At 39.3% G+C, this 12,559-nt stretch overlaps 1 protein-coding gene across 1 annotated transcript; it reads left to right on the top strand.

The window, feature by feature from the left end:
• The first annotated feature begins 369 nt into the window (after positions 1-369).
• On the top strand, positions 370-7,146 carry LOC140236019 (uncharacterized). The gene is made up of 5 exons (XM_072315998.1): positions 370-523; positions 851-1,135; positions 2,415-2,675; positions 6,639-6,787; positions 7,120-7,146. The coding sequence occupies exons 1-5, from the start codon at positions 370-372 to the stop codon at positions 7,144-7,146; spliced, it is 876 nt and encodes a 291-aa protein (XP_072172099.1).
• Positions 7,147-12,559: the final 5,413 nt, after the last annotated feature.

Here is a 12,559-nt window from a genome sequence, read left to right on the forward strand (position 1 = left end):
TTTGGTGTATAGGTAGCTCCAGGTTTAACCTGGCCAGAGGAAAAACTTAAGTGCATTTGGGGTCATGAAGGGTGAACCACTGTTCTATTACATGAAGGATTGTATATGATATCTAACTTTAACAATATACCTTTGACAAATTATAGTTCCGTCCCGTAAAACAGAGAAAGTACAACATAATGTTATGAATAAACCATTCACTTTGATTTGATTACCTCTTGTTATAATTCATTCTCTTTTGATTAAGAGCTTCCATCAGAAGGTGTGATAACCATCAAGTTTCACGATCAATCGGACCCTGACGTTGAGCCTGGTCTTATCATTGATTGTCACGTGACTCCTTACGATCAACCATCTCCTCCCATCACAATGTATGAGATAACCGTTAATGGCGTCGAACTGTGGAGATCTTCTTCACCTCAAACTCGTCTTTCTCCCCTTCCCCGTTGGTGTGTGGACGTGACGTGTAAGGGAAGCAACGGACTCAGAAATACAACGACAGCGTCTATTTACTGTCCAAAAGGTAACTATTTTGGTCTGCTTGTCAGAGTTATCCATGATTCAAATGCATATTGAGTGCTGCAATGAAGTTTCTGGTAGAAGAGTGCATAGAATTGTGTCCAGGAACCGATCGGATATGAGTGATTGCTATAGTATGAATCATGCGTTCGAAATGTTATCCGTAACTTTCTCTGTAAAAGTTTGTCAGAAAAGCTACGGAATTTAGTGGTGACGTTGATAATACTTTGGGTTTTTTTTTTTCATGTTTTAGTTCTAGGTAAAGTATTTTGATATCATGATACAAATATCCTACAAAACCTTCACTTGATTGATCACCATACATGGATAGATGCACCAGCAGCAGACGCCCTGTCAATGAGACTTCAGGAACAACAGGACGCCAACCATCCAGGAGGAAACCTTTTGGTCACGTGTCAATTGAAACCACGTGATCAGCCGTACCCTCCGATCCATACATTCGTCATTAAGGTAGACCAGGAGGTAGTTTCGTCCTCAGATGTATCTTCATTTATCATAGCACCTCGCCCAGACAGGTGTAAACACGTGACTTGCCTTGGTCAAAATGGGGTTGGCTCTACAACGGTTGAAAAGACATACTGCCCCACGGGTGATGGTGAGCACTGGAACAGCCTTGTATTCATTATCATAAGATTAAAAAGGGTTGAAATGAACAAAGGAGCAAGTTGACAACATTCTCATCACCACAATTGTGACGAGTATTTTGCAATACTTCGTTGATTCAGCGAGGTACGTAAACGTAAAACCGGCAGTGGCAGCTTCTGTATGCCAGTAGAAGTGTATTATATTCAAATCATAGTTACAAGGTCAATGCAGGTTGTTCTCTGCCGTTTACCCACATCCCTGACAAGCTTAACTCGTTTAGACGTCTGTTTAGGCCTACAGTACTATCATGAATATCCAAGCTTCATTTTTTTTTTATTTGCTGAGGTTTATAAAACAAAAGGAGGTCCAAGATTTAAAAGAATATGCACAGATTATATTCAACGCACAAGAATTTAACAATGTAGAGACGCATGTGTATCATTCACGCAGTATCATTTGCTTTTTTAAGTACCAGATGCTATGTAAATTGAATTATCTGCATCCTGACATATGGTCAGTAGAGAAAAGACAAACTCTGAATCACGTGTCCTACTAACCAATGGAGAAAAAGCAAGCATTTGATGATTTTTTAGGTAATATTTCAAGGCCTCCAAAGTGTGTACCACTACCAATGCTTTCCACGTTGTAGTGACTTTTCGTAGAAAATGCCAAACAATAGTGACTAATGAATGCATTCAACGTCATTAGAACCAATCAAATCCTGTGATTTGTGTTGTTGATGTTAATTGAAGACCTGAATATAAGAACGACCCAAGTCCAATTTTTGGCCAAATTCAGATTGACATGGGAAACTGTATAGCTTATGCATGGATTCATCCTGTGTATAAATGATAAATCCTAATTACCCCCGGAAGTGCCTGAAATGAATGAGTGAAATCTTATATGAATGTAAGAATGACCCAAGTCCAGCACTTGGGTCATTTTTATATTCATATTATAGCGCCCTCTCTCATCGCTTCTCTCATCTCATAATATAGCAGCCTATCCTGTGTATGATTCAAAGAACGACCCAAGTCCATCACACAAAATGGCCTCTCCACAATTAATGTAAATGTTCATTGTCATGATAACATACATGTATGTTCTAATTTGTATATACTTAATGTTGCCTTCCCGTCACAGTTAAATAGAACATTATTGGACAAATAAAAAAGATACGAGGTTTGGTTTTTTTTAAGTTTACTCGAAATGACCTTCCATGGACTTTGGTCGTTCTTAAGTTCAGGTACTCAATTCCTATTTTTCTTTCTCTTGATTTTATATTACAGACAGCGTAATTGAAATCAAAGTCTCCGAGATGTTGGGAGGCGATGACGTCATGTTCGCAGTGTCGTGTCACGTGCCTAGAGAGAACCAACCACAGGCAGGCTTCCATTCATACGTCATCACAGTGAATAATGTCACGTGGTCCACTCATGGCTCCACACCGATCACAATCAAACCCGTACTCAATGGCTGCACTACTATCACATGTGAGGCCATGAATGCCTATGGTTTGATTGCAGGCTCGAAGACGCTTTGTCCTACAGGTAAGAAACTCGCCGCGAATAACCGCATAAGGCGTCTGTTGCGACACGGATTGTCGCCCCTACACGGATTGTCGCCTCCTGCTCGGGGCGACAATCCGTGACGGGCGTTGGCGGCACGGATTGTCGCCCGCCCTCGAAGCACGTTTTGCTGGGTAATATCGTTCTGGACATAATCATTGAAATACTAACACATAACTTACATAGCTATATCCATGCAAACATGCCATGTAAAAAGTCATGGTAAGGTTTCAAGGAAGTGTGTATGTGCGCGTGTACATGATAATTTAGTGTCCGTTTGTGCGTGCGTGTGTGTGTGTGTGTGTGTGTGTGATGGAAGAATGTGTTTATTATGTAAGTTTTTTTGCGTATGCGTTTTTTAGCTGCGCGTGGGGAGGGATACCTAGCAAGCTGTTGCTGGCATAAACATTGATATTGATTTTATCAGCAGCTTTGAATTTGATGAGTTTGTTTGGCAGATTTGTATAATTATGAATTCGGAGTGGAGCTTGCGTGCGGGCAGATGCTGCTTTTCTGCATACGGTCCATTATGTCTTATTTATCAACATTGGGAAATCGTTTCATGAGGAAGGAATGTGGTATCGGGTCGGGTGTGCGTCGGTATGTGGGTTACATTTCGTTATTGCAAAAGTTTGTTACTCTGAAGGCTCATTCGTCCGAAGGCTCATTCGTCCGAAGGCTCATTCGTCCGAAGGCTCATTATTCCGAAGGTTCGTTATTCCGAATTTCATTTTTGGATCAACGAACCTCTAGGTATAGGGAATTGTGTGTTTCGGATATTAAAATGAAGCCTCGGAAAAAACGAAACTTCGGAATAACGGAACCTTCGTGTGTGTGTGTGTGTGTGTGTGTGTGTGTATGTATTTGGGTTGGTGAATGTGGGTGTGGGATGATTTAGGTTTTGTTTAATCAGGGGTTGGTGGGTTGGGGATTGGATTTGAAGAAGGATAGTTATAAATGGTATGACAGATGTTCATGCTAGGATTTAATATTTAGGATAGATGTAGGCCCTAGATTTGTTTCGGATGAGGAGGGGAGGGGGTGGTCGGGTTTTTTATGACTGATTTCATTCTAGATTCGTGTAATGTATTTGTGTTTTTTTTTTTTATGTATATGCCCTTGTAAGTAAGAAGGTGTTACATGATCCAAACCAATGTATTCAAGGAATATAGGTTTGGTAGGGCCCTACATGTCAAAACTTTCTCGTGAAGAAATTGTTAGTAGGGTTGGTCTATAATCGAGTTATCTATGTTGGAATGAGATTATTTGTGGTATAAATTGACAAATGGATTTGTTTCTGTTTCGAATTGCCATTTGTAACTTTTTTTTTTTCATGTTACACCCAGAATGAGTCGATTTATGAATGATTTGAATGAAATCAATGAATATCAAGGAAAAAAGTGGTGAGTTGGTTTATTTGCATTATGAGGATTTGTTGAGTGTTTGTTGGTGTTTGTTTGTATTACGTATGTGTTAGCGGTGTGCAATGGCAGTTCGTTTGTGCTAAAATCAACTAACGATTGACAAATTTTTTTACGGCGTGTGGAAATTATTCGCTCATGCATAAAGCATGCCAAACCTATTCTGGGACAAAGAATAGTGGTATGGACGTTCAAGTTTATAAGACTGATGGAAGAAAATGACTGCAGTGAAAAATGAACAAAGACAAATAACATTTGGGGAGGGTGCCTCCCTCGTATGTATTTTCTCTCGGTCTCTCTCTCGCCTACCCTGCCTCACCGCTGATATTGGTTCACACACCCATACTATTTTTAGATCAACGCTGGCGTGAATTTTTTAAACATGTGCTCATACACTCTGAAGGCGTTTGTATTGCCACAGTAGCGCCGCTATATTCCACATACACACGTAAGCATACAGGCACACGTATACACACAGACAAACAAACCACTACCACTATGACCACCACACATGCACAGTTTCTACATATTGTGTTATTATACTTCAAACACACATACACATACACACATTTACACACACACACACACACACACACACACACACAACAAATCATACACATCACATATCATGCAGCTCACAATACACACACACACACACACACGCACACACCCCCCCCCCACACACACACACGCGCGCGCGCACACACCCCCCCCCCCCCCACACACACACACATACGCATAACTTACCAGTCATACCCATCCCACCAAAGCTTAACACCGGAGGAACCACCCCGAGCCCGGGGCGACAATCTGTGACGGGGCGACAATCCGTGTCGCAACATTTTTTTTTGCCAACACGGATTATCGCCTTCGAGGTCAAAAACTGGGAACTGCACAAGCGTCACGGATTGTCGCCAGGCGACGATCCGTGTAGGGGGCGACAATCCGTGCCGCCAGCGCCCGTCACGGATTGTCGCCCCGAGCAGGAGGCGACAATCCGTGTAGGGACGACAATCCGTGTCGCAACAGCGTCAACGTGCCTTCACGTATTTATATAGTACAGTGTACTCCCGTTAAGGAACATGGTCATAACGAAATTTTGTTACGACGAAGTAAAAATTCAGGTCATTATCATCATGAAGTCAGTGGTGTAAAATTTGCTTATGAATGTATACAACGAACACGGATATAGCATTTTCGTTATAACGAAGTCATTTCCTGGCGCCATTGATAAAGAAATACAAGAGAAATGTGCACCGTTATAACAAAAGGTGGATCGCTTACAAAATTACATACCGGGAGAAACATTTACAGAGCGTCTCTGCATGAGCAAACGCTTTACATTGCAATGTGATTCAAAAATTGCCCAATTCGTTTACTGTGTGAGAACTCGTGTTATAATATGTTCCGGCGTTGTTGTTGTTGTTGTTTTTTTTTTCCGAACAACACAAATTCTGTATACCTACATGTTCTTCAATCCGAACTTAAAAATAGGGTTCTTTATTACGAAACGTTCGAGAGTCCGAAAATGGATAAAAGATATTCGTTTGTTTTTTTTTTTTCGAAAGTGAGGAAAAAATGAGTACTAACAAACCTTCGTCATTTAGTTTATTTTCGAATTATCGAATTTTAGGAATGACGAACCTTATTTTTTTTTGTTCTGATTAACTAACCTTTTGGAATAATTAACGAGCCTTGTTTCAAACGAGACTTCGTAATAACGAACCTAAGGAATAATGAACCTGAGGAACAACGAACTGTAGCAGAATCCTTAACCATCACTTTTCATGCATGCCTTTTCAAACTAAGTATGAAAGCAGGGCTACAAACAACATTATGGTCAAACGAAATTAATTATTAGGTACTATCACATTTACAATTGCTTTTCAGGGTATAATGGGTATTCATTAGATAACATACAATATAGGAATAGTTTGTGTGTTTCTTCATAATTGTATTTGTTCGGCTATAACAAAATTTCAATGCATTATAACGTATACTGTATTTGCCTCGATGGGTACGCTATTTGTGCCATACGGTATTCTCTTCATATGGGTTGCTCTTCCGATCTTGCCCGTGTTCTTCTGAAGACTTTTTTGTATCATTTATCGTTTCTGGGTTTTTTTTTTTGTGTGTGTGTGTGTATTTTATCGTGTTTGTTTTGTATCGTATTATGATTTGGTCAATCCTTTCTTCGATATCAGTTGACACAAAGATCCCATAGCCACATTAGTGGTCACATCACAACAACGCAGCTGAAGTTGTGACGCAACAACGCTATCCTTATTCCGATGGGTGTCTTCCGGTGGATATAAAACATTCACAGGTTGAAAATAGGTTGCAAGCTTTCATTGGTGCCCTCCTCCCCCCTCCCCTTAAAAAAAAAAAAAGAAGAACAGATTACTGCTGGAAATGTTGATTTAAGATGTCAATTAAATCATGTTAGTTCGTGCTTATCATCACAATGTTTATCCTGAATTCAAATTGCACCTGTGTTTGTTGGGTTTTTTTTGTCTCCCATCAGATAAGTTTTGTCCAGAGATGCAAACTGTAGAAGGAGTTTTGCACCAGGAATCCACCACTGCAGCATTGTTAACAATCGCCTTCATCTTATCAGTGGCGGTGTGTGTTGCTGCTGTCATCAGGCGAAAACAACTCTCTACTCCCACCGAGGTGATTGTAGATCATTTTATTGATATAACATTATTCGAGTATATTTCCCTTCTATATTTTTCCAAGAAGGGTAATGTAATGCCTTTTGAAATTAGTTGTAAAAGAATATTTTTTTTTTCATAACTACGATAAACCAGTTATCATTCAGTGGATGTGGCATAAATGTATTGACACCATCCTCTTCCTGTAAGTCGAATAATGGCACGCTAAATGTTTATCAAATTCAAGTATTTACAACACTGGCCATATCAAGAATTATTTCTCTTGGAATGTGCATTAAACGCCTCAATTCCTCAACAATTAACATATTTAACTCGGTTTCTTCTTTTCAGCTATCAATCACAGACTATGCATCATAATCGAAGGTAAGCATGACTGGGGAACTACTCGTACAACGATTTTGAAAGAGTTGCTGACGATAGAAGACATTTCTAAGTGCAATATGATATCAACGCGCGTAATATTCAAGTATACTTTATCTTTCTGTTCTATGTCTCAACCAGGCGGCAGGTACCTGAAAATAGAACACAGCGAACGGAGACACTACCCACTACAAGAAGCCCCGGAGGACCCTGATCAGGCGTATAGATATCTTGCACTACATGGTTTGCGGATTTAGTATAGAGAAAAGAGGACTAGTCTTTTGGGAGTGTCGGAGCCGCAGTCATCATGATACCTCCGTGTCAGTAGGGAGGTGAGACGACACCTCCATGACCTCCCTGGTGCCAGCAGGCCAGGCTTTAGTGCTGACCAGTGAACCATCGCTTACCACGTAAACCTACTCAAGAGACTTTAGCACAATTAACATCACATCTCAAGAAGCACCTTCACAAATATCAGCAGGAATATTCAATGATTCCTAAATAAGTGTATCATTAATTCAGTAACAGTTGTAAAGGTAGAGTTTATCGAGTATTTATCGATGCTGGAGAGTTGTTGTAGTCTAAAATTTCTAATCTCAATCATCAGAATTGGCGAAATATTCGCTGGTTGATTTCAAGTTTGGTGCTAATGCTAGTGATAATGCTGTCTCCTAACCAACTGTGTAGTCACGACTGCTTTAATAGTTTAAGACACATTAAAAAATGGGGAAGACGGATTAAAATGCTACAAATTTCTTCTCCAGCACACAACGATTTTATTTTTTCTCACAGGCTCAGCTTTATGTAACCATGTCTAAAGTGCTCGTGTAAATTTCGCGGGCGACCATCGTGCTAGTATAGACTTTGCACGTAAAAAGTGCATCTATTGTGAGTGCATGCGGGTCTCTAACAGCAACGCTTACACCATCACCAACTTGAAATGACAACAATGATAATCCCTAGGGGCTAGTGTCAGCCAAAGCGTGAAAAAAGCACGTAAATTGCCAACACCGACGGTGGAGCTTGGTTTAGCAGTCGATATGCAACACCGGGCCAAACACCAATTACCGGAAATAGGTCATAATGTTGCTGTCAACCTGCCAACATCGACTGAATTCAAGTTCTCTTTTATCTCCGGTGCTAGTGTTGAGGCAGCAGTAGCTGGCACTAACACCGAACTTTAAATCACCCATTTGGGAAGGTACTGTCTCTTGAACTCTTGACATGATCCCAACTGCACATGCCAACACTCTTCACAAGTTACACATCATATTTATTCAGACATGACAAACGAGACGAAAAATGTAAATAAGGTAATGAAACAAAAACTGTCTGAACGGTTCGAGTATAGTTACTCATGATTAAACTTGTTAAATTCAAATTCAAATTGTTTTTATTTTTACGATTATTTAAACGTGGGTCTCAATTCCCTGTTACAATTCTCTTTTATCAAATTCCGTCGAGACGCGCATTTCAAGCTCCGTCATTTTTAGATAAAACGAAGCAATACGAATATTTCCTGTCCTGTCTCCCGAAAGTACATACAATGCCAGTCAAATCAGATTTAAGGTGTTACGGGATACCCCACTCTCTCATCCACTGTGCTTTATGTTACAATATCATTTCTTCCGCTACCAACGCCTAAGAGTAACCTTGTAGCTATATTAATTCGCATTTTAAATGTTTTTTTTTTTTTTTAACTCAGGAAAGAGCCTTTTGATAGATGTAAGCAAGCAAACAACACCGGGATATTAGCTAATTAGGTTTTTCGCAGTCTCATGTTTTATTTGTCTCGTAAAGGGGTATCTGTTTTGTGAACAAGAAAGGAAAATAAAATATGCAACACCACATAATGTCACGTGTGTACTTTCTATTGAAGGATATAAGCTTACACTTCACTAGTAACATTTCGTAGTTGCAAATTGACTTGTTAGAATCCACGAACGGCAGATTGGATACGGATTGGATACGGACTAAAAGCTGAAAAAAAAAGTAACTAAACTCTCTCATCTATTGCTTTTACATACCATTGATATAGCAGCCTATCCTGTATGTGATTCAAAGAACGACCCAAGTCCATAATTATGATTCAAAGAACGACCAAAGTCCATAAATTATGATTCAAAAAATGACCAAATTCCATCACACAAAATGACATCTCCACAATTAATGTAAATGTTGATTGTGATATGTACTAATTTCTATGTACAATTTTGCCTTCCCATTAGAGTTAAATCGAATATTGTTGGACAAAGTTTTTTAAGTTTACTCGAAATGGCCTTCCATGGACTTGGATTGTTCTTATATTCAGATACTCAATTGTTTAAAACTCAGATGAGAGCCTTTTGACAGATGTAACCAAGCAAACAACACCGGGATATTAGCTGATTAGGTTTTTCGCAGTCTCATGTTTAATTTTTCTCGTAAAGGGGTATCTGTTTTGTGAACAAGAAAGGAAAATAAAATAAATAACACCACATAATGTCACGTGTGTACTTTCTATTGAAGTACTAAGCTTACACTTCATCAGTAACATTTCAAAGTTGCAAATTGACTTGTTAGATTCCACGAACAGCAGATTGGATAACAAGCTACGAAACCACCAAATGGACGCTATGATGGGAGAGACATTCTGAATACCGATGTGATTTACATCTACTCTTCGGTTTGCAATAAGAAGCATGTGTTTTTACCAGTTTACTTTTTATATGCAGGGTTTTACCAATTCAGTGGACTTCCGTTTTAACGAAGTCCTCGGGACCGGTAGTTTTCTTTCGTTATATCGACATTTCGTTACAACCGAACAAGTGAAGAATGAAAAAAAAAAAAAAAACAGAGCGGATAATGTTGCGGCCTGAATTTTAACTTCGTTTTAGCCGAAATGTTTTGTTATAACCATATTCGTTATAACGGGAGTGCACTGTATGTCATGACTTTTTTTTTAATAAAAACAAAACAAAACAAAACAAACAAGCCATAAAGCTGCTGTACACGTCTTCCACAAAAGAAAAGATACTGGCTATCTTTTTCATTTCTTTTTTTTGTTTCAGTGTTGTGTCATTATGAGGAGTAATCACTCTGGTTTGTGACTTCAAATTTACCTTTACGCTTACTCCACCCTTATCATGCTTACCAATAGACCATTTTGGCAATGTATTCAAATTGTATGCATGCTTGCTTCAAAAACGTTGCCCTTAGCGTTAAGCACAAAGCTTTCCGCAGTCTTGCCCCACCTAGCAACAACTATTTGAATATCTGACTAAGGAACTTAATTTGAGGGAGCAGGTGGATGAAGTGCTTCGTTACTAAGCTGTAGGAAAAGAAGCCTCGGAGGAATTGCAATGATATATTACAGAAATGGTCTGTTCCGCACATACTGCATACAATATTGATCACACAAATCATCACAGTTTTGGTATACGCTTGCTGGACGACTGGAAGCCGGGTGATTATTTGCACAAAATACCGTATGTACTCCCCTCACCCCCCCCCCCCCAAAAAAAATACAACGAGACTTTCTCCAGCGATACCCTTAAAAATAGTGAACCAATCAAGATGCAATTTCACGGTATGAAATTATAACTTATAACCGACATCTTAGCAGAAAACCCAATCCGATTTGCTCCAGTGGTCAAAGAGAAATGGGGATCCTTGTCGAACATGTCAGGAATCCCTTTCCTCCAAGTTTAGTCCGTTGTGTTATGTAAACCAAGAGCATCCAAGTGCTAATCTTGGAAGAAAAGCATCCATGACATGCTTTTCAGCGATCTACATTCTCTGTGACCACTTAACCAAATGGAATGGGGTTTTCTGCAATTTGTAGGTAAAAAAAAAATCATATTTTCAATCCCTTAAAATAACATCAAGATTGCTAACTCATTTTGAAAGTTATCAGTGCGAAATCCGATTAAAATTTTTTTTTTTTTGAGACATACTGTAGTGGATAGAGGGTGTATCTTATTGGAGGAGACGTCGCCGCGACTCGTACGACTTGAAACACCAAAGAATGACTTGTGCTCTCATCAAGAAAGCGACTCCACGGCGACTTCAGAGAAGTCCAGAAGTCGCGGAGACGTGACCGCGACAACTCGTAGACATCTCCAATGTCGCGGAGACGTGTCCGCGACGTCTTCGTTAGGTCGCCAATGTGTCTCCGCAAAGTCGTTGAGACGTCTCGGAGACCTTGTGAATAAAATTAGTCTCTGCGACTCGGAGACGGAGATCTTTGCAGAGACGTCGCAACTCTGCAGCCAGCTGGAGAGTGGAAAGAGTTAAATTACATCGTGTCTTGGCGATTTCACATTGTTTTTCAATAACCAGGTCACTGAACAATCATACATTTTCAGGTTGTCATTCCTCAAACCTATTTTCAGTGTTAATTATTTGAACGTTAAATTTAAAGGTCCAGTTTACCTTTGGGAGTAGTGATTTTAAAAATGACCAAGATATCACATTTGATGCATATGTGTAGGTCTGTTGTATCACAAAACATCCTACCATATAACATTTTCCCAATGAAGACTAGAATATACGGATATATAAGTATTTTTCTCAATAAACAGTAACCGTATACGGTTTAATCTGGAAGCATTTCTTTTCATAACTATTGTTCATATTTTGTGTATTTAACAATACGTAACATCGACTATATGGATTCAGTTTTTACACTGGTTGTTTCTATCCCTTATTCGCATGCGCATATATTGAATTTTGAGCACAACATAATTACTCCAAAGCTGGGTCTGTGCGGAGGTGGACGGTGGTGGAACAGAGTCAATATGACTCTATAAAACTTTTTTTACGTTGTTTCTCCCCCCGTCTCTCGCGTTTTTTTATTGCACAATAAGAAGATGAAAAGGCAAATCAAACATTTTCAGTATCTTTACTCTTGAAACCTTTTGAATGTTAAATTCAACATTTTAAGTCTTAAATCTAACACCTATGAAAGGTTGAAGAAGTCATAACATTTGAAATGTCGGAAATGCCTTTTTATCGTTTTATAAGGTGTGGTATGACAGGGATGTGCCAGAAAAAGTAACAATCAAACAAGTACGAAATAAAATCATTGTGGCTGAGCGCAGACGATTTTTTTTCTAGCTCTCAGCCAATTATTTTATGAGGAGTAATGTAATCAAATCGTAAAAAGCATAATCATAATCGTTATATTTTTCATGATCAAAGATATTTGTTTGTCATTGCCTTCGTTTCCAATGATTCTTACTATCTACGTTCCTGTCAGTTGAACGTAGATTCACAACACTTCAGTAAAGGTTTACCTCGCATTTTTTTGAAAAAGATTGAGAAAGAAAAAGAAAAGAAAAGGTTTGGAGCACCGCAATTACCCTCCTAATTTGCTTCTACGAGCACATTGCGAGTGAACCTTTGGGTCACGTGCGCGCGCATTCTTGCT

The sequence above is a fragment of the Diadema setosum genome, chromosome 12 (genome assembly GCF_964275005.1).
Source record: "Diadema setosum chromosome 12, eeDiaSeto1, whole genome shotgun sequence".
In the NCBI taxonomy this organism is placed as follows: domain Eukaryota; kingdom Metazoa; phylum Echinodermata; class Echinoidea; order Diadematoida; family Diadematidae; genus Diadema; species Diadema setosum.